General features: G+C 42.7%; 4 protein-coding genes across 4 annotated transcripts; 3 read left to right on the top strand and 1 right to left on the bottom strand.

The window, feature by feature from the left end:
* Window positions 1-311: 311 nt before the first annotated feature.
* LOC134176989 (uncharacterized protein K02A2.6-like) lies at window positions 312-5250 on the top strand. Its single transcript, XM_062643687.1, has 3 exons — window positions 312-417; window positions 493-550; window positions 605-5250. Exon 3 carries the CDS (start codon window positions 1026-1028, stop codon window positions 5061-5063), a length of 4038 nt encoding a protein of 1345 aa, XP_062499671.1. The 5' UTR covers window positions 312-417; window positions 493-550; window positions 605-1025; the 3' UTR covers window positions 5064-5250.
* A 1051-nt stretch (window positions 5251-6301) lies between these two features.
* Window positions 6302-11699, top strand: LOC134177837 (UDP-N-acetylglucosamine--dolichyl-phosphate N-acetylglucosaminephosphotransferase-like). The gene is made up of 3 exons (XM_062644616.1): window positions 6302-6463; window positions 6521-6638; window positions 11546-11699. The coding sequence occupies exons 1-3, from the start codon at window positions 6303-6305 to the stop codon at window positions 11636-11638; spliced, it is 372 nt and encodes a 123-aa protein (XP_062500600.1). The 5' UTR covers window position 6302; the 3' UTR covers window positions 11639-11699.
* A 4211-nt stretch (window positions 11700-15910) lies between these two features.
* LOC134176988 (tigger transposable element-derived protein 4-like) lies at window positions 15911-18559 on the bottom strand. The gene is made up of 3 exons (XM_062643686.1): window positions 18399-18559; window positions 17674-18354; window positions 15911-16046 (listed from the first exon to the last, which is right to left on the bottom strand). Exons 1-3 carry the CDS (start codon window positions 18557-18559, stop codon window positions 15911-15913), a joined length of 978 nt encoding a protein of 325 aa, XP_062499670.1.
* Window positions 18560-19953: 1394 nt separating this feature from the next.
* On the top strand, window positions 19954-22541 carry LOC134176690 (UDP-N-acetylglucosamine--dolichyl-phosphate N-acetylglucosaminephosphotransferase-like). Its single transcript, XM_062643347.1, has 2 exons — window positions 19954-20826; window positions 22404-22541. Exons 1-2 carry the CDS (start codon window positions 19987-19989, stop codon window positions 22467-22469), a joined length of 906 nt encoding a protein of 301 aa, XP_062499331.1. The 5' UTR covers window positions 19954-19986; the 3' UTR covers window positions 22470-22541.
* Window positions 22542-22544: the final 3 nt, after the last annotated feature.

Below are 22544 nucleotides of genomic sequence, written 5' to 3'. Positions count from 1 at the left end.
GAATGTGAATGCGAAGATATTATGAAGATCTGCCTTCTTGCCGTCAGTGGTTCCTCTCTAAAGTAAATGGTGTCGGTAGAGCTGTCTTCCCACCAGTCTTTGAAGCAGAATTCCTCAATGCCACGGCTTACCTAGAGAACGCGCTTGTGCTTGAGTATTTGTTTATCCTTGTTCTTTTAATATCCGAAGAGAAACGTTCAGCGCACCGCACCGTCTGGCGTGTGCTACAGAGGACGTTCCCATTTTCACATCTGGTCTGCTCACTTCTTCGGCCGCTGATTGGTACAGGGTTACAATCCCGGATGTACAAATAGGATCCTCCTGTGTTGCACACGCCAGACGGCGCGCTGAACGTTTCTCTTCGGATATTAAAGGAACAAGGATAAACAAATACTCAAGCACAAGCGCGTTCTCTAGGTAAGTCGTGGCATTGAGGAATTCTCCTTCAAAGTCTGGCGGGAAAACAGCTCTACCGACACCATTTTACTTTAGAGAGGAACCACTGACGGCAAGAAGGCAGATCTTCATAATATCTTCGCATTCACATTCAGTAATCTCGATATATCCGTAGCAGTCATCCGTAAACGCATTGATTCGTTTGCAGTGGGCGGAGCTTAATCGACAAAGGCAGAGCAGGCGCGTGGGCGTTGCACATCAGAAACATCGCTCGTTCTCGTATACAAAAGCGAAGATAACAGAGTAACTTATACCGATCGATTTGTCTTCGTAAGATCTGCTCATGCAAGTTAAGTTCATTTTTGTTGGACTTTCCCTCTAATATAAGTTGACCCAGAAATTTAGGCCTGAACTATGCTGTAATGTATGTCGTAGTGTACATGTAGCGCGCGTTACGGCATACGCGCAGACTCGATTTAGTGTAGAGTAGACGCGCCAGCTTGTGTTCTTAGTTCGCTCTATCTGGTAGCCAATACATATCGTTGAGTTGTTGCTGCACGTAACAAAGGACATTACATGGTGTCAGGCGAGATAGGACCTATCAAACGCTCGGATACACAGTGAAAACGATGTCAACAGGAGGATTCACGTTCGATCATCCATCCATGGACTGGAATGCCACAGACACATACCAAGAGTTCAAACGCTTCAAGGAACACGTGTCGTTTGTCTTCGCTGGCCCTCTTAGCAAAGCCACGAACGCGGAAAGAGCCGGGTGGCTAGGAATGTGGGTCGGTCAACAAGGCAGAGAACTGCACAAGACCTTCAGCTGGGCTGAAGGAGAAAAGGAGGACCCCGGAAAGGTTCTAGGGAAGTACGAGGAGTACGTAAGCCCTAGGAAGAACAAGAGAGTATCACGCTTCCGATTTCACCAACGCGTACAAAAGGAGGACGAGAGTTTCGACACGTTCCTCAAAGACCTACGCCTTCTAGCCATGGACTGTCAGTTCCACGACACAGAAGACATCCTAATCGATGGCATCATCAATGGCTCACGTCACAAGAAAGTACAGGAACGCCTACTCTATGAGGGTCAAGAACTTACACTTGCCAAGTCCATACAAATAGCTCGACAGTTCGAGCTGTCACAACAGCAACTGCGAGAAATGAGAGGCGAAGACTCTGGAATAGCCGCTGTCAAACCACAGAAGGCGATCTACAAGCCAAAGAAAGCACAACTCTATCCAGCTGTTGAACAGCAGGCACGCGACAAACCGCAGAATTTGCACACATGTGGCAGATGCGGCAATGACCAGACACACAAAAAGACAAGAGGAAAATGCCCAGCACTAGGATCAACCTGCACATACTGCAAGAAGAGAAACCACTGGCAGACCGTATGTCGAGCTAGAAAGACCAACAGGGTCTACGCAATGGAGCCTCGGAGTCCAGAGGTCAGCTATACAGCACAAGACAGCGACTCTACAGAGGACGAGGAAGACAGATCCTACATAAACGCTGTGGAACCCTCACATCGAGCCAAGCAAGACAGATGGTTAGTACGACTGGAAGTAGGAAGAAGCACCAAAACGTTCCGTATTGACACTGGAGCAAAGTGTAATGTCATAGTTGCCAGCAAATACAAGAAACTACGCAATAAGGGTGTCCTGAGGAGGTCACGGATAAATCTCTACTCTTACAGCAACCACAAGATCAACTCCCTTGGCGTGGCAACAATTCCCATCAGATACAATAGCATTGACCTGGAAACTGACTTCGAAATAGTTGACCTAGAGCAAGACAACATCATGTCAGGCGATCTAGCAGAACAGCTAGGCCTCATACAGAGAGTGAGCAAAGTGAACACGCGCGTGGAAACACAGACCCAACTTCCACCCATAGAAACACAGACACAACTTCCACACGAATTTCAGGATTTCCCTGACTTGGCAAATGTAACTGGAACGTTGCCCGGCACCTACACCATCAAAATCGACCCCAGTGCCAAAGGAGTAGTGCATCCAACAAGAAGACAACCTGTCATGCTACGGGACAAGGTCATAGAGAAATTGAAAGAAATGGAGAACGATGGCTTTATCACCAGAGTAGAAGAACCCACAGAGTGGGTTAGCTCCATGGTAGTGTCCCTCAGGAAGGACAAAGTGAGGATCTGTATCGATCCTCGAGACCTAAACAAGGCAATTAGGCGGGAACATCATCCCATGAAGACAATTGAGGAAATCGTCAGCAACATTCCAAGCGCAAAGGTCTTCTCAGTCCTAGACGCGAAGTCTGGATTCCTGCAAATCAAATTGGACCACGAGTCATCAATGCTAACTACATTCAACACCCCCATGGGGAGGTACCGGTGGCTACGTCTGCCTTTTGGACTAAAGTGTGCTCCCGAAATTTACCAGAGAATCATGGACCAGATGCTGGAAGGTATCGAAGGGGCAACCGCCATCATGGATGACATATTGATAGCTGGCCGGGATATGAAACATCATGACCAGATACTCCACCAAGTAATCGAACGAGCCACCAGCTACAATTTACGCCTCAACTACGAGAAATGTCACATACGACAACCATCCGTTCGATACATCGGACATCTCATCACAGCCGAAGGGCTAAAGCCAGATCCAGAAAAGATAAAGGCAGTAGCGGAGATGCCGGATCCCCAGGATCAAAGTGACGTCAAAAGGTTTCTAGGCTTCGTCACTTACTTGGCAAAATTCATTCCAAACCTAAGCGACGTGGACAAGCCGCTGAGATTACTTCTGAAGACAGATGTGAAGTTCGAATGGCATCATGAACACAAAGCAAGCTTTCAGAAGCTGAAGGAGCTGTGTACCCATGCACCAGTGTTAGCTTACTATGATACTCGGAAAGCAGTAGAGATACAATGCGATGCGAGCAGCACAGGCGTAGGGGCGGTATTACTCCAAGACGGCAGGCCAGTAGCTTACTCATCAAGATCGATGACGGCTACTGAGTCGAGGTATGCTCAAATTGAGAAGGAAATGCTCTCGATTGTCCATGCAACCACAAAGTTTCATCACTATGTCTTCGGAAGACACGTACAAGTATACAATGATCACAAACCTCTGGAAAGCATTTTCCTGAAGCCCATACTGTCGGCACCAATGAGACTGCAGAGGATGATGCTCAAGCTTCAATGGTATGACTTGACTGTCACCTACCGAAAAGGGAAAGACATGCAACTAGCAGACACCCTCTCGAGAGCTTACATCCCAGGTGAAGAACCCGGAAACAATGACGACCTCGAATACATCAACACACTCAAATTTGTGCCAATCACGGGTACCAAACATTCGGAGATCCAACAAGCGACGTCTACAGAACTGAAGAACCTCCACTTTGTTATCCTCTCAGGCTGGCCAGAACGGCGGGAGGACGTCCACATTACAGCACGGCCGTACTGGGACTCACGAGACCAATTAGTAGTACAAGATGGCATCATCTTCAAGGGTACAAGGATAGTAATCCCGCCGAGCCTTCGTTCCCAAATGCTGAAACTACTTCATGAGTCACACCTTGGAGTAGTGAAATGCAAACAACGCGCCAGAGAGGTAATGTACTGGCCAGCCATGAACGCCCAGATAGAAGACACTGTACGGAGATGTGACCGCTGCGCGGAGTACCAAAACAGACTACCACCAGAACCTCTCATGCCAACACCAGTCCCAGACCTGCCATTTATTGAAGTGGGAATTGACCTTTTCCATTTTGAGTCCAAACACTATCTCATACTGGTAGATTACTACTCAAAATTCATTGAAGTGGATGAGCTGCAAGACCAGACCACGTCCTCTACAATCCAAGCGCTGAAGAACCAGTTTTGTAGACACGGCATTCCAGAGAAATGCAGGAGTGACAATGGTCCGCAATTCAGCTCATCAGACTTCCAACAATTCTGCAAGGAATACGGTGTCGACCACATAACTAGCAGTCCTCACTTCCCGCAGAGCAATGGTGAGGCGGAGAGAGGAATACAGACAGTGAAACGCCTCTGGAAGAAAGTCAAAGACAAGCAGAAAGCCCTTTTGGACTATAGAACAACCCCGTTAGAAGGCATCAACCTGTCACCTGCTCAACTGCTCATGGGAAGACGTCCTCGTAACACACTTCCCTCATCCAGAAAGCTACTAGAACATACCTCCTACAACAGAGAGTCTGTTCAGAGACACTTCCAGATGGAGAAGATGAAACAAAAGCAATACTATGATTCCAGACCAGGAGTGAAACCATTACCATCTCTACGACCCGAAGACGCAGTAAGGATGGCACCACTGCCGGAATCAAACGCTTGGCTCCCAGCCAAGGTCGACCAACAACACAAGTCACCACGATCTTTTGTTGTAGAATGTCCGAAGAGTGGAAGAAAGTACAGACGGAATCGAAGACATCTTCGACCGTACCCAGAAGCCAGTTCTCTTGTCAATGACACGTCCAGGCTCGATTTTACAACCGGATACAACAGTCTAAACTCGGACAATATAGCCTCACCTCTACCGGATACACCCAAAGCAGCAGTCAGCGAAATGGAGGAGAGCTCTGACCGAAATACAACTCCAGTGACCGCCAACCCGCAAGTGACTCGTTCTGGCAGAAATATCCGAAAGCCTAAGAAGCTGGACCTGTGACTGTACAACTCTAGTAAAGGAAGAGAGATGTAATGTATGTCGTAGTGTACATGTAGCGCGCGTTACGGCATACGCGCAGACTCGATTTAGTGTAGAGTAGACGCGCCAGCTTGTGTTCTTAGTTCGCTCTATCTGGTAGCCAATACATATCGTTGAGTTGTTGCTGCACGTAACAAAGGACATTACAATGCCACTGTTAGTGACTGCCTCGGAAAGTCCTGAGCGTGCATGCATATGCCTCTGTCAACACTTACTTGGTGGTTTTTACACATTCTACTGCAACTTGAGTTTATGAATGTGCTCGACTACCTCAATAGTACGTACAGTCATGCTTTTAACTTCTGATCCAGTACGTTTACTGTAGTAATTTTACTCCATATCCTAGCCAAATACGTGGAATGGAAGACAAAATTCTTATCTATTATAAAGGAATTAGAATCATGTGACACGCTTTAACATTAATTAATGATTTAGTAGTAAAATAGAATTATAATAGTGGATGTACCTTGCAGGTGAACATCTAGAATCGTCTCATGAAATGTGTCTTCACTAGCAACCTAGCTTTAGAAGCCCAAGGATTCAGTTTCTACAACACATCATGATCATATATTGCTGGATGATCATAACTCTAACCCTCAAAATGAGACTTTGTTAATATCAACGACACTAACGTTAGTCACGTGATCTGACCAACTGAGCTAGATTTGGCATCGAAGACTATCTAAAAAACAACAGATCAAGTTTCAAATTACCTGTACAGTACTATCAAATCGCATAAGAATGTTCTCTCTGTTGATCTAGGGACACGCTCTGATTCCCCTCAATATTTAATTGCAACTGCTACGCTAACACATGCATTGAATGATTACGGGAATTCATACAGATGTCTTCAAATAATAGTTGCAAGTTGCAAGACGTAACCTTGACGTCAACTTTTTGATTATTCAAACTCCTCGTTCGTAGACACAGTCACGACTCACTTATTATTAATATTAATTAATTAAGAAAATGAAACAGCATGAATTCTATACTAATTTGCGCCTTGATTCTTGTGTCACACGGTGATCCAAAGATGGGAACGAGAAATTCGCGCTACGATGCTTGCAATCTATATAAATTAATTAACTGGAGCAGCTCTTCGGTGATCATGAGTATGACCCTTAGCAAGAGTTTTGCGCCGTCCAAAATACAAAGAAAGTCTGACAACTGTGTTGTCACGTGGTTCGTCACGTGATTCTTATGGAAGGTCTCGTTTCGGTATTTTTGCCTGTCTTTGTAAATCTTGGACTGGCAGTTGTGGCCTTTCTTGCTACTTTCAAGCTAATACGATCAATATCTAGCAACTTTGTAAAAGCAGGCCTTCATGGCAGAGATCTTAACAAAACGTCTAGAGAACCTGTGTATGAAATCATTCGCTCACCCAAGAGCGGATTGATTAGCTGTTACATGTTGTTTAGGCCCGAAGCTTTAGGGGTGATTGCCGGAGTTGTGTATCTTGTCATGATGTTTCTCTTCATCCCTGTGCCATTTTTTGTTCACTGGTGGACACGAGTTGGACCAGATCCACACGAAAAAGTAAGAATATTATGGTATCGGACGTACCGATTTCTTTGATTAATTAAACGCCGGGGTGTTTATTTTTTAGCTAGGGTGTAAACTTCGGTGTTTATTGACAAGGGCGGTGTTTTTGTTACTCCCTATAGCTTTCTGTCCATGCTTTACACACTGTAAGTTTGACAACTTTTTAGGGGCTGGGCATTGTAATTAAATGTCCGGGAGAACTGACAAATTTGCTGCGGGGGGGGGGGGGGGGCATAAGTTTGAAATTCAGCGATTTGCAGGGGTCACTAAGCATTTGGGTCATCTTCTGTTGGGGTCATAATTTTCAAGGTTGTTATCTGTATATATACTATAGAATTGTATGCAAAACCACCATATAAGATGAAATATTGGTGAGGAATTTATTTTGGCGGATTGGCAGATTTTTCAGCGACCGTCAATATAAAAAATCCACCATTAATTAATTTGGCCACTGGGATATGTTGACGTCATTAGGCACGTGGATCAGCTATCTAATGGCGAAGTGGAGGTACGTCACGCAGATGAGGCCACAAGATGGTAGGTAATCCCTGCTTGCCGTCTGTTGAGCCTAGCTAGGAATGAGGCTGTGAGGCTATGGATGAAGCTAGACTGTCACCTTCATGCGGGGTCCCATTCTTTGCACTAACACACTCAATTCTTCATCACTAGGCAGTAGTTGGAGACCAGTAAGTTAGGGATATGAGAGCCATGGACACAGCTGTCAATCACAAACTTCTTCATGACCACTTATGGTAAGACATATATTAGGTATTAGACAACAATGTCTACTGTCATAATAAAATTCCCCAATATGCTTTGTCCGTCAATTTCTTATAGCAAACCGCCAATATAAATTCCCGCCAATGTTTCATCTTATACGGTATCATTTCTAAGCTAGGGCTTTCACACTTGCATTGCTGAAAGCGGCAATTCTTGCTTTACGTGTTTTGTCAGCGGGTTGAATGGAAATACCTATAGGCTCACTATAGAATTAACACTAAAACAGACTATTTTTTTTATTGTATATGTGATTATATATACTGCATGTATATAAACATATATGGGAGGGTCATCTAAAGTTAACTGACAGACAGTGGGGGTCAGAAGTTTTAAGCAAGCATATTTTGCAGGGGTCAATCAAACTGTGCGGACCTTGGTAAATTTTGCTATCCCCCTGGACAGTTAATAATGACCGGCTCCTTAAAGGAACACTTCACCGATTGACGCATGCGCATTAGACATTAATGAACGTTAAGCCTTGGGCTGCGGACTGAACGCTTGCTGTGTTGCGCGGCACATTGTTTTGGTCTTGCTTTCTGAGGCCAACTACGAGAGCACACAAGAGACGGATCTAGACGCTTCAGGCAACTCTAACAGTGAGAACAAGTTACAGTTCATAAGCGACTCAGTCGTTCGTACGTTGTAGACTCCACATGGATCGTCTTGAGCGACTTGCAATTGCTCGGTCTTTTGCACTTTCCTCCATGTTTCTTTCTACAAATGGAGGCCATACTACAGTTTAAAAGGGCTTGAGTGATGCAAAAATCACACGGAAACGTGCGTCACCGGACATAATCACGTGACATAAGTGCCTTCATTCTACAGCCAAACCATCGCCGTATGTATGCTTTTCGCTGTCGATTGAAGGTGCGCCAGTGATGTGAAAGCACATATTACTTTCGCCTAAGCAAATATCAAAGTTTACACAAAGTGGTAAAACGAAACCTACACATAATGGACGTTATTTGAAGAAAACGTCTTGTACGATTTTTGTTTTTTTTGCGATATCATAATGCTCAGCTATCAAGTTTGCTCTGAGATAGTGCTGAACTTCCCAACTTGAAAAAGACTAGAAACGATTGGCGACCGAAGGTGGAGTCAAGAGTTAATGCGTGTGTGTCAATCGGTGAAGTGCTTCCTTAAGAGAACACACTTACCATACTTGTACGCATTTCACACTTTGAGATCCTAAACAGTATCCAGGTAATAGAAAGAAACGTTTGCCTCAAGTATGTCTCCCAAAAAATCACATGACTTTTTCTTCAAACTTCAAGCTAGATATATTGGAATTTATTGAAATGCGCCATTTATTTGAGGACGGCGTTTATGTTTTATCTCTACTGTTAGCTGTGGCGTTTAAACAAGGGCTGCATTTAATTGAAGAAATGTAGTATACGATGCAGGTGAATGCATGTATTTCCCGTGCAATTATCTGGTTGGGGTAACCAATTATCTGACTTAGTCAACCAATTATCCGATTTGGGCAACCAATTATCTTCTCCAGCCAACCAATTGTCCAATTGGGGCAACCAATTATCCGATCTCGCTTTGGCAAGCTGTACTTTGCGAATGACGCTCTCACTTTGCGTCACTGGTTAGTTGCTCCGTGCTTTGGGTCACAGTCAATACTCTCTCTTATGCAGGCAGATTGATAGCATTGTGAGAAACGCTAGGACAATTAAGCTATTACACATGTGAACGTGATGATCCAGCTGCAGTGCCGCAACTGAACAGCTTTGCTGTCTTTCTTTCTGCATTAATCTCATTCATGTGAGAGAAAGGACCACTGCACCATCGCCACCCTCAGCTTTGTGCCCTCATCTGATTCTCAGAATCTGAAACAAATTCACAGTCCCCTAGCGATCGAGCTGGAGAATTTAAATTTAGAGCTACATATACTGTAGACGTAACATGTACTTTATTAACGTGTGTTTGAAAAACGTGGTTAATTAATTCTCCTGAGTTCTACAGTACATATCCTCTCTAATGTTTGCTTTGATGTGGAGCTTTGGCGGTGAGTACATGGTAGAAAGCGTTGAGGCGTAGAGCACCTGTTAGTGCATCAGGACACAATGCCTCAAACAGTTCTTCTCTAGCTACACTGCTTCTATTAGAGTCAGAATGGCAGTGTGTATATAGTTACTGTATGATTAGTAGACTATTCAATATAATTGCTACTCAGATACTGTTGAATAAACCTCATTGAACTTAATAGACATAGCACAGATGGACAGACAGGTAATACAGTAGATGACAAGTAAACTGGAATAATGAGCTGACCTTTAAAACAGTAAGGGTGTACAAACAACAGGGATTCACTTCAAACACCAACAAGGAGATCATGCACTTTCTAAGATTACCAGATGTCTGACATGAGAATATGTATTGTTTTGTAGCAACTTTGGGACCATCAAAACCACTACTCTCTGTTTCCGTTGACTTTGAGCTCTGAAGTGACTAATGATTCAGCTGTATTTGTTTACCACGCTCAGATGTTAAGTGATATCCCATTAACTGTACATTTTAGAGGTCATATTACAATGCAAAGATGTTAGGTAACAGTAGACAAAGTTGCAGGCTATCAATACGAAATAGAATGAGAAGAGGAGTCAGAAATACCAAGCAACTACTCACAAAACAAGAGCAACTATGTGTTGATGTTAAGGCAGCGGACCGTTTAGTGACCTTGCTAATTGGCTACTTCCTCTATTAGCCACATTCTTGTTGTAAGACCATACCTTCTTAATGAGTCAAAAACCCTAACGAATCTTGATATGCAAAAGCCTTATCAAATCGCCTGTGTAATACATACGCCGTCATTACCCTAACTATAAAAATCTGGGAACTTGTGGTTTCGAATGATACCAAGATCGTCACTGTCCGCCCTATTGCGCAGAAGTTATTACAGATTTTCAAAGCGCAAAGTCAACACAAACAGAGAGTAATGTCTATAGATCTGTGATGGATCTTGTAGGAAAACATCCCACACTCTAATAGTGACTATGTTTACTAAGGCTTTCCAATTCTGTTCCCAGCCTTCAATAAATGCTGTTTTCCCTGCTCCAAACGTCCCTTCTCTCTCCCAACTGTCATTTTGATGGTACTGGTGAGAATACTGGCCGGCTTGACCCTGGTTCGTAATCCTGGGCCTGGCCCTGTTTTGTGTTCACACGTCCATAGCCACCATTGGCATCTCTGCCAGATGCACAGTGTCTGAAGTGCGAATGTGTGGTTGGTAAACAAATGGCGGGATGTAGAAACGTACTATATATGAACTGACGAAGAGGTGACAGCACTCTTGATGAGAGAGTGCAAAATGAGCTCGATGGCATGACCAAAATTACTTGAAAAGCACGTGAGATGAGTTCCCAATCTTCCGCCATGATTAACTGCATGCGTGCACTAGTCAATGATGGGTGGAGCTATATAATGACTGGGGGCCCGACCTGGCATTCGAGAGTGAGCTGTGCCTGTGGGCCCAGGGCCCACCTTGGCTCAAATAGTTGTTGTGTAAAGACACGGTCCTGGGTTAGGCCCAGGTTGTGCCTCGGGTCCCATAACGTTATGTAAAGAGGCCTTAAGGGAACACAGACTCTTCCAAGCCTCTCTTGTTTAGGGCATTCTTCCTTCTTCCACTGAAATGTGCATTAGATATGGTGACAAGTCTGCCTGTTTGAGTGTGTTTCTGCTTGCAAATAAGATGCAGTGATTGTATGTGTAGTGACAATTGCTCTGATACTAGAGAATAATCCATACTTTTCTTATCATTTCTTGAAAGGTCACAGCAACTGAAATTTCATTAGTCTTGTTTATATCTCAATTGTCTGTCTGTCTGTCTGTCTGTCTGTCTGTCTGTCTGTCTGTCTGTCTGTCTGTCTGTCTGTCTGTCTATCTGTCTGTTTGTCTGTCTGTCTGTCTAAAACTGTCACCTAACTATGGTGATATTTAGATAGATTATTTGATTTTGACATTCAAAGTCAAGTCCAATAGTTAATGACTTTGTTGTTTGCAAGGACTGATTTGTATTTGAAAAATCCTAGCATATGTATAAGTACAATCTGTATGAGAATAAATTATCTGTGTGTCTGTGTGTCTGTCTGTCTGTTTGTATTTCAATACAGGTACTCTCATTTAGAACAAATACTCCTATTTGTTCATCGACCCTGCAGAACTGGATGCTAATCTATCTATCTACTGCAGAAACAACTGGGTAGAGTCTGTCAGCACTAAATCACCTTTAGTCTTGTTCTATTTGCTGCTAGAGCAGTGGTAACTGATAATTATACAGTATTACCACATATAGAGTGGCATGCCAGTATATGAAGTGTAATTACCAAGTGGCGTTATACCCTGGGGTAATACTGTCATGCTGGATTAAGCAAGGGAACTTGACCAAGTCTTGATACTGCTAACTCTCTATACTTATTCAGACATAAGACAATATGACTCTAGTCAAATTAAGGGACATCAATCAGCAACCATGCATGCACAATGTCTACGTAGTCGTCTTCATCAGAGCTTTCTTTGTCTGTAATGCCAGTATGTTCATCATCTGTCAACTCTCTACGGTCACACTTTCATCCTGGAGAATGTCACTTAGTTTCTGATGAAGTGAACTGTTACTATTTCGGCTAACGATACCACAGACTACAAATGACTTCCTAATGAGATCCTCTGGGAAATCACACCAACACGGTAGACCCCGTCACGTCCATTTTGTAGGATGCTTGTTTTTGACGACCACTCTTTGTGAACCCTTCTTCTCCTGTTGTAAGCCAGTCGAGCCATTTGTCCCGCATTGCAGCCTTGAATGGTTTATTCCAGCAGATGTCTACTGGCTGCAACAAGGAAGTCATTCCTCCTGGAATGACAGCTAATTTTGTGGAATAGTGTTCCTTCAATGAGGACAAAACAGTTTTCTTTGTGTGACTCATGGCACTATCAAATACAAGGAGCGACAGAGGTTAAAAAAGGCTCCGGGGACGTCTTGTTCATATTTGGTGGTTTCCATTCGTTCATGAATTCACTGGTCATCAATCCCTTCTGTGCAACTTGAACTGTGATGTTCTTGGGAAAGTTTTCTTTCGGAATATTCTTCAGATTCTGGAAAATGACCATAGCAAGCAGTCTCATCCCATCAGCCATAGCACCAAGAACTACAGTGTATCTTAACTTCTCCTTGCCTGTTGTTCTTGCCTTAATTGCTTTTATCCTGTGGAAGTCATAAGTTTTCAAGTTGGGAAGATCAAACCACAGAGATGATTCAGCCATTCCTCCAATGAACTTTAAGTCATATGTGTGGTGTGTGTATTTTTGCTCCAGAATCTCAAAGAAAGACATAGCAAGATCTTTAGCATTAGAAGAAATTTTTTTGAATTGATGTTGCACTTTTGCAGGCGAGGTTGTGACAGTGCAGGAACCTAGCCAGCTATCTATTGGAAAAATGAAATTCATAACCCTTCATAGGTTCATAGAGGTCAGGTCGTCCATTAGTTTCCTACCCTGCTGTTTGATTGATTGGCCACTGACAGTGATTTTGCGTCTGTACAATCTTGTGATCTACTCTACAAGCTCACTTTCGAGCTCCAGATTCAGAGTGCTTCGTTTGGCCACTTTGTCTCCAGCATCTAGAGTATGTTGTCTCCTTTTCCTGATGGATTCTTGCCTTTTTGTCTTCATGGTCTCTTAAGTTTTCTTGATTCCTCACCCAGTTTTGGACACAACTTCTGGGGACTCTCGAACAATTTGCCGTGTGAGACATTTGCCATCCAATTGTTAAACGTCGACAAAACGTCTAACTTCTTCTGTAGAGTGTAGGACTTTCTTCCCTTCACACCTGCCTCTGTAGTTGTTGGCTCATCATTTTGCATTTCCCGAGGCTCACTGCTTCCATTTTAATGTGGAAGGCTGCTCAGCATGTATTCCGCTGTGGTCCATGTTGACACATGCACACATGACATAAATGTGTGGTGACGTACCTAGTCCAAGGCCAGTAAAACATCGGTGGCACGCCATTTCTCACTGTTGAATAGCAACTGCAGCCGTTCGTGATGCTCTGTGCTCTGTAGCTATGCACCGCTGGCATTCTCTGTAGTTTGTGTTGTCATTGTAAGGCTGTTCACCGTAGTGTCACCTATTCTGACTTTGCACATGACGATTCGATCTAGGTGGACAGTGACGGTGTCGTCGTCTTCCAAATGTGTCTTGGGGACGACATGATTTCTTGCCGATTGAACTCGCCTCCACTCTTGCGCAAATTTCTCTAGAACAGTGCAGCGGATCTCCACGTAATTTAAAATGTCCATTCCTGAACTCGGATGGTACACATGGAGAGTGTCGTTTATTATTGGTGACGTAGATAAGACCAATATATTTTCGAGTATATTTGAGTCTTTGGTTGCCTATGTATGCACACCGAATAGTTGAGACGTTGGATGTACCTGTTCCCTGCAACAGCAGCAAAATGTCTTTGATGTGACGATGTCCAACGGGACGGTCGAAATGGCTCCAAGAAAAGACATGACTTTGCACATATACAGGGAATCGATTATACAGGTGAGTAAGTAGCTGCATATGACTTCCACGTTTCTGCTGTTTGAACATCTAAACGTGAGATTTACTGCTAATTTTTGGAACAGGACACTCTGTTACATTTTCAGTTGTCTTCAATGGAATACTAATATGTAACACCTTTTGATTTATTCGAATACCCGTCTACACCAGTCATTTGTACCAAATCCAACCTACACATTTCCTGCACTGAATGCTAAATGGGAGTGTGTCGATTTTTACCAAAAAACCGAGAAGAGCAAGATTCGAATTCATTGAGCACATCCGGGAGTTCACATGTATCCGCATGTGACTCTAATTTTCTGCTGGCCGATATAGAACTATGAACTGGAAAGTCGCTGTTAATTATTCAGAACGCGACACTCGGTTACATTCTCATTTGTCTTTAACTGGATATTAAGTGACAATCAATAATCTAATCAGCCCAGGCGAAGAACGGGCTACTCAGCTAGTACGGTATAAGTCTCTATAGTAATTTAGTCCAAATATTGCTTTATTGAGTTCAACTACTTTGATTGGTATCGGAAGCCGTGACAACATGGCTGCTATTTCAATGTTATGAGTAGTTGAAGCACCCAAAATATTCATCCACTGTTGTAGACAGACAGGCCTCTACAAATGACAGCATCCCTTCCTTAGGCCAAAGATCTTGAGCAACAGTTTGTGATCTGTGATGAACATAAATGGATGACCAGCTATTTATGGGACTACCATTACATTGAATGTGAGAGATAAAGCTTCTCTTTCTAACTTTGCATAGCCTCTCTTAATCTTTGACAGAGTCCTTGATGTGAATGTGACTGGTTGTATAGAAGCATTTCGCATAACATGACTGAGACAAGTTCTAATTTTGTATCGAGAAGAATTCCATGACAACTTGATGGGTTTCTAAGGGTCATACATAATTGTGTGAGCAATTCAGAGTTTAGTAGCTGTTTTTGCAGCTTGAAATGCTTTGTTTTGTGGATATTCCTATTTCCATGTATTAAGGCTCATAGAAGTCATAGTGTTGTTGATAGTTCAGGAATGATTTCAGCTTGGTCAGGGTGGTAGTTTTGGAGGCATTCTTGATTGCCACTAGTTTCCTTCAGCTGGTCTTAATCCTCTCTTGTCTATAGTGTGTCTCAGAAATTTGACCTGTAATTTCTGGAACTCACACTTTTGTCTGTTTAGCTTCAGTCCCAATTGGTCTAATCTGTGCACCATTTGCCATCATTGTGCTCTTCTTTGAGCTTCCAACAACCAGAATGTTATGACTGAGGCAGCATACCATCCCTAGCATTCTTGACAATATACCATTTATGCCTCGCTGCCAGAATTAATACTGATGCCGTGCTTTCTGCAAACGACATACAGGTATACAATGACAAACCCTTAATTTGGTATGTTGATTGTCACATACTTCTGACTGACTCTATCTGTAAATTAGTATGGCTGCTTCATATCCAACCTCATAAACATTTGCTGTCTGCCAACATAAAAATATGTCTCAAGACATGGGCATGGAGTAAGCATTCATCTTCTAAGTGTACTGCTTTAGGGTGATTATATAGTTGCTACAAATCTTCTCTATGCCATTAGCTTTCCTGATGACCAGAATGGGAGCTGCCCAATCACCTCTCGTTACTGGTTTGATAATCTCATCTGTTTTTAACCATTCGAACTAACTCTTTTTTCCGCTTTTCTTGCAGAACATATGATGCTATACATATAAGTGATCAAAGATTGTTCCTTAATAGGGTCAATGGTTCCCACAACTTCTCCCTTGAATAAGGAGGTCCAGACCTATTTGAACTGTGTTAAGAATTTTTTGCATTCCAGTATTTCTGGTTTTCCTTCACTCTAATGACTATGAGTAGCACTTCTGAGCTCCAGACCTCACTGGAATGACAGCTTTTTCTATCGCTTTCAGTCTCTCACCGCTGTAAAGACCTGTCCACACTGGCAACTGGATCGTGATCTGACTGCAACGCTGTCCACACTTGCAACTGGATTGCAATCGGATCGTGATCAGAAATCCAATCCACATTGGGAGGCGGTTTTGATTGTGATCTGATCACGATCGGTTGAATTCCAATTAGAAATAGTGGGTGTTACCTTCATGTACGCTACACACGTAGTTAGAACATCTAATGCTCCTCACTCATCTTTGCTCTCACTCACCTTACGTCGCTGTATCAACGCTGTCCACAAGCAAAGAATCCACACGCACACATCGGTCATCAGTCACATGATACCGGAAATATGGCGGAGGTAGCATTTTCAAAGTGCAGTGTGGACACTCGCTATCCCGATCGGATTGCGATCAGCAGGATCACGATTCGATCGTGATCCATTCTGGTCTCATGTGGACAGGGCTTAGGACTGCAACTTTGTTTAGCTTGCTTTCAACTGAACATGTGCAAGCTGTTGTTTTTGTAGCTGCCATGGTAATGTAGCTCAGTCCTTACTTTCATATCGAGCTGTGTACCAGCTATGGTCATTGTGATCTTGTCATCACCCTTTTATGATAATGAGAGAAACAGGCTTACTACCTCTTCCTTAATTAATACAATAAAAGATATGAAACTCTGTAGATCTAGACATACAACACACAAACAAGTGTCATTGGCATACAGGCTTTAAAAGCATGTTTTTCCACGGACAACCCACTCTCTCACGTAGATACGTGTAATAACAGGAATGCATGGTTTAGACACTAGCGCAGTTTCTAATTCTGGCAGGAAGGTTAGGTTGCATAGAACTCTGCACTGACGAGAACAGAAACAGTCTAAGTTTAGTTGCAAGGGTTGGTGCAGGTGAGTTATCATTAGAGATAGAATAACAGCTATAGATCTTACTGATATTACCACAAGTCACTTACAAATATGTAGTTTAATGACATAAATGGTGTGTTATCATCTGGTTGCTTTGGTTGAATTGTCAAAACTTCAATGTTAAGAAGAAATGTTGACTCACACGTTGCAAGCCATAGCAATAATTATAGTTTTGTATTTCTTATTACCAAGCAAAATGGTGACTCTTGTGTCATTATTGTATAGGCCTAGTTCTCACAGTTTTGATGCCATTCTTACATGTTGTGTTTTGTGTATTTTTACAAAATTGTCGTTCACTGTGGACACAGTCGCTGCATAGGTGAAGTACTGTACAAACACAGATGTGCTACACTTTTCACTTTCTGTGCTTTTCTTGGCACGCTAGCACATTACATTCACTTGTGCTAATTGTGTCTCAGTGTAGTTTGTATTTGTTGCAACTTGCAAACTTGTGATTAGGTTAAGCAAAAAGCATTCCGCAAATCTCCTTTTATGGTGTGAACAACGACTTGTTTAGAACTCAGCTGGACTGCAGGAAAGGGTAACTTACAACTACAGTCTGTATCGTCTATAAGGTGACCGGATAAGGTAGTACATCGGATATTGGAATAGTATGTTCAATATTCATAATCAGAACATTACTCACTCATTACATATTACTATTATATACAATAATTATCGGTTATTGTAATATACTGCTTATAATGGTAGATTTTTCTATGCAAAAGGACCTTTTCCAGTACCTATAGTATCCGATACAGTAATAATGGAGTCACATTCTGCACACTTGCTTATTTCAATGAAAAGTGCAATACAATACATGTACTGTACGTGTATGTACATTTTCTTCAGTCAAACATTACTGATTTGAGAAGAATTGAGTGAGCGGTGTTTGCTGTGCTCTTGAAGCCTTCTTAGACAGGAGGAAGTTCTCAATCTCCGCAACATGGTGGTGAAGGCGATCGTCAGCTTTTCCAGCATTCAGACCACAACGCAATGCATCCAAAGCCTGGAACAATTCCAATGTGGATGGTTGGACAGCTGCAGTGGGACTGGCACCGCCCTCGTCATCATCATCCTCAGATTCAGCTTCAGCTTCGTTGCTGGTCAACTCCTCGGCAATCACCTGCACAATTTGCTCTGCGTTTTCAGATGGCTGCATGTAGACGGGTGCATCCTTGTCAAGTTCTGAAAGCTCTTGGATGTCCTGGGCAAGCTCAGACTGGACTTCAGGGACAGTGTTGTCCTCAGTGGCTTGCATGTCAGCAGAGAACCCAGCCTTTCTCCAGCAATTCTGAACAGTGGTCGCTGTCACAGACTGCCAAGCATCTTTTGCATACTGGAGGCAGTGGAGCATGTTGATGTTCTTTTTCAGGGCCTTGGTGTCCAGCTTTTCAATGGTGGGATTATCAACTAGCCCGCCAACTTTCCTCAGCATCAAGCGGCGATAGTTCAGCTTGAATGCGTTAATAATGCCAGCATCGCATGGCTGAATAATGCTGGTCGTGTTGGGAGGGAGAAACACAACATTGACATGATCAAGGCTGTCTTGAATTGCTTCACACTTGTGTGCTGGACAGTTGTCTACCAAAAAAGAACTTTCTTGCCTTTGCGGCGAAACAGCCGATTGAACTCAAGCAGCCAATCGCAGAAGACAGTCTCTGTCATCCACCCTTTGTTGTTGCTTGTCCAGTGACCACCAAGAGCGTTAGCTGGAGTGGTGTGAGCAGCTGCCACAGCACGAGGCATCGTAGCGGTTCCAATGCCATGTAGAGGCAGCCTGGTCCCATCCATGCATGTTGCCACTGCAAACGTGATCCTATCCTTCTGCACCTTGCTGCCCTTGACGTTCTCACTCACCCGCGCAAGCGTTCTACAAGGAAGAGCTCTTTAAAACAGACCCGTCTCGTCCATGTTGAACACGCAAGAGGGATCGTTACTCACGCTACTAAACAACTCTGGCCAGACACCATCAAAGAAATTCCACACAGCAGCGGTGTCTGCATCAGCAGACTCTCCATGATGTTTGGAAGTTATGCTCCGTTTCTTCAGGAACCACTGAACGTAACTCTTCCAGCCAGCGTCACTCGCTGGAACATCTTTGGCATCAGCAAGACCAGCTCGTTGCATTTCTTCAGCGATGGCTTTACCCTTTGTGATAAGCAAATCATAACTGTTGGAGTTCAGGGATTTCTCCTTGCAGGTGGCGTAATATGCTTCCATGCCCTTCTCCAGAACATTGCAGCATGTGGACCGGTTTCTCTTTACACTTCTCAATCCCTTGGAAGCTAGTACCAGCAAGGAATCTTTCTTGCGCAGAATGGTCGACACTGTGGGCTGGGAGATGGAGAAATGACGAGCAATGTCTCCTTGGCTGGCTTTCGGGTTTTTCTCAGCATATTCAAGCACTTCAAGCTTTTTCTCAACAGTCAGACTGACTCTCTTCTGGGCCATTTTGACGACAAGAGCAGCGTACCAACAGGATTCAACCAGCAAGAACTAGCGAGCAAGAAGAAACCTTTACTGCGACGATGAGATTCCAGAGAGCACTTGCGAACTGTAGCAAACAAGTGTGACAAGCATGTGCCTTGCCCGCGTGTGCTAGATTAAAGTGTGACAAGCAAGTGCCTTGCCCATTGCGCTAGATTGTGCAACACGTCGTATGGTAAGAGTCGACTTGCGATGTAAGAGTTGTACGACTTTCGACCAAGGAATCGTACGACTCGTGATTGTCTATAGTAATTACCGCATATAATAATAGAAACTCGACATTCAAAGACCCACGCTATAAACGATACAGACTGTACATGTATAACTGTCAAATTATATCACCATTGTCACGCCCATTGTCATGTCATTCAATGTCAATAAACCGGATTGGAAGTTTGAATGGGATTGAAATCCTATGCAGATTGAAGGTGCACACAGTTGACTTAAAAGTGCATTGTTGTTATTACGTTAATTAATGCACAGTAGGGAGAAGATATCCAGTTTATTGGCCTGGGTCATTAGGGGCTTCTCAAGAGTAATTAGCTGACATTAGGCAACTTGAAATTACACTTTGTTGTATTTGCCGTCTGTGTTTAATTGTGTCCAAGGCGAAATATGTTATATGATGTTATGTCTTGTGCTTGTAGTTTGATGACTTTGTTAGTGCTCTTCTCTCCATTTGCTGTATGATATTCCTTGGCTTCTCAGATGATGTTCTTAACTTGCCGTGGAGATACAAACTAACTCTTCCTATGATGGCATCATTGCCTCTCCTCATGGCATACTTGGTGAACATTGGCTTAACTGTGATTATTGTACCCAAGCCATTACAACTGTTTCTTGGATTTTCACTTGATCTTGGCTTGTTGTATTATGTTTACATGGGAATGTTGGCTGTATTCTGTACAAATGCCATAAATATACTTGCTGGTATAAATGGAGTAGAAGCTGGACAATCACTAATCATTGCTGTATCTATTGCAGCATTTAATGTTTTTGAGTTGAGTGGAGACTATGGATCACTTCATCTTTTCTCACTGTACATCATCTTGCCATTCATCGGTGTCACTGCGGCACTATTGTACCACAATTGGTACCCATCTGCAGTTTTTGTTGGAGATACTTTCTGTTACTTTGCTGGAATGACATTTGCTGTTGTTGGTATTTTGGGGCACTTCAGTAAGACTGTGTTGCTCTTCTTTATCCCTCAGATCATCAACTTCGTCTACTCTGTCCCTCAACTTTTCAGATTCATTTCATGTCCAAGACATCGTTTGCCTAAATATGACCCTGCAACTGATAAACTGGGTATGAGTTATGCTCATTTCAAGAAGTCAGATGTTGGTCAAGGTGGTCAGATCATTATCAAGATTCTCAGTTTGCTTCATTTGGCAACTGTACAGAATGACCTTGGGGAAGATGGTCAGGAGATGAGAATAAACAACCTCACTCTAATAAATCTGATAATCAAGCTGTGTGGCCCAATGAAGGAAAACAAGTTGACAATTGTGGTTCTGTGTATTCAGGTTAGTCATTTTACTTCATTCTGGTGTTTCATTTTAGTAGTATTGACCTACATTATTGTATCTGATATACATCTTCTTTTGTTGTTTTGCAATTTGCAAAGTACCGAACATTGTAAATTAGTAAGACTGGCCAACATAACCTTGTACTAGTGTAGAAATTTATTAACCAGAATGTGGAAGACAGGATGACCTCATGCAGTGTTGTTGATATCAATGAGTCAGTTGGATTGAATTTTGTGATAGGTTTTAATAAACCTTAGCAGCAAAGTGGTATCTACAATGCCTTTTAACACAACAAATAAAACTTGAAAGTGTCATTGAACGGCCAGTGAAGATTATAGTACTAATAGCTAGACAAGAAGCAGTCATTCAGTTCACTATCTAGTAATCATGCAATTAGGCATCACTGCTCATGCTGTAAGGTTGCTACTTCAAAGTTTTGTAGCCTTCTTTGCTCTGTCAAGCACTTCCATTTTGCACGTTTCTGGAATGCAGTGCTGCACAGAGTGCCATTTGAAACAAAGAAGACCCAATCTTGCATGGTTCTTATTCTCAATCTCTAGACCTGCAGTAGTTGTAATCTACTAAAATGGAGGATATTTGTGTATCCACAGTCCATCCCCATAAGACAGAAAGGTGTCTAGAATGCCTATTGTGTCCTACTGTAGTGCCCTCACTAGGACCACACCCCCCATAAGTTGCTGTCATGTGGGAGACTCCCTTGGACGCAGGAGAGTTGGGAAGCCTGACCTACTTGTAAATTATGCTAGCAAAACATCTAGAAAAGGTGGTAATATTCTTGATTCAGAGGGGTTTCAAAATAGTATCAGTGTACTGTACAACAGTAGTAAGTCCTTTCATAGGCCCCTTCCCCCCATTCGAAAATAGTATCAGTAGAGTATTTGTTGAAGTAACAGTAAACTGGTGGTGTGATCAATAGCTTCCTTGTTTCTATTCTCATGGGAATTATTTTTGAATACATGTATCTTTAATAGTAAGATTTTCATAAATAATAAAGAGTCAAGTTTCAATGTAATTCTGAATAATGATTACCATTTCTTTCCTTTGCAAAGAAAATCACCATAGTATTTTAAAATTCTTGGCCAGCCTCACTTAAGTTAAATTAAACCATCACTTTCAATAACTATCTAACAAAAAGGCCCTTGGAATTTTATGAACCTACTGTGATGACCATCAATAACCAAATTGTCTCATAATATAGTCCTCTAGTAGGCATATCAACTTTATGACCAACTATCCTAATGAGGTTGCCACATAGCTGTTGTGTCATACAGTACCTGCCAGTCTCTTGGTGTGTGCGGAGTAGACATAGTGATAATTGTCATATCAATCAGTTCTATTGCATGAGGAAATATTTAAGCCAAACATTGCAACTCTAAGCAGTCAGGGTCAGGTGTTTTGTTTGCCAATGAACTGTAGATATCTGTATGCTACACATATGCTCTGGTAAACAACAGTTTTTGTACATATAATTTACTCTCCTGGTGTAGGTCAGGCATATTTCAATTATTAACCTGTTGCCTGCTTAAAAGGTAGTGTATTCTTTGTGTTTACAGATATTCGGAAGTATTGTTGCTTTCATCATCCGCTACAAGCTATCCCTTGTTTTCTACGACAGCTAATGCATTGAACAGATTCCAACACTCCATGTCACTGTAATGGCTTGGTTTATGACTTTTTCATATTTTCTCTTTGTA

Source organism: Corticium candelabrum, chromosome 3, assembly GCF_963422355.1.
Source record: "Corticium candelabrum chromosome 3, ooCorCand1.1, whole genome shotgun sequence".
In the NCBI taxonomy this organism is placed as follows: Eukaryota; Metazoa; Porifera; class Homoscleromorpha; order Homosclerophorida; family Plakinidae; genus Corticium; species Corticium candelabrum.
Note: the sequence above shows the minus strand (reverse complement) of the source record. Positions and strands in the feature narration are given on the sequence as shown.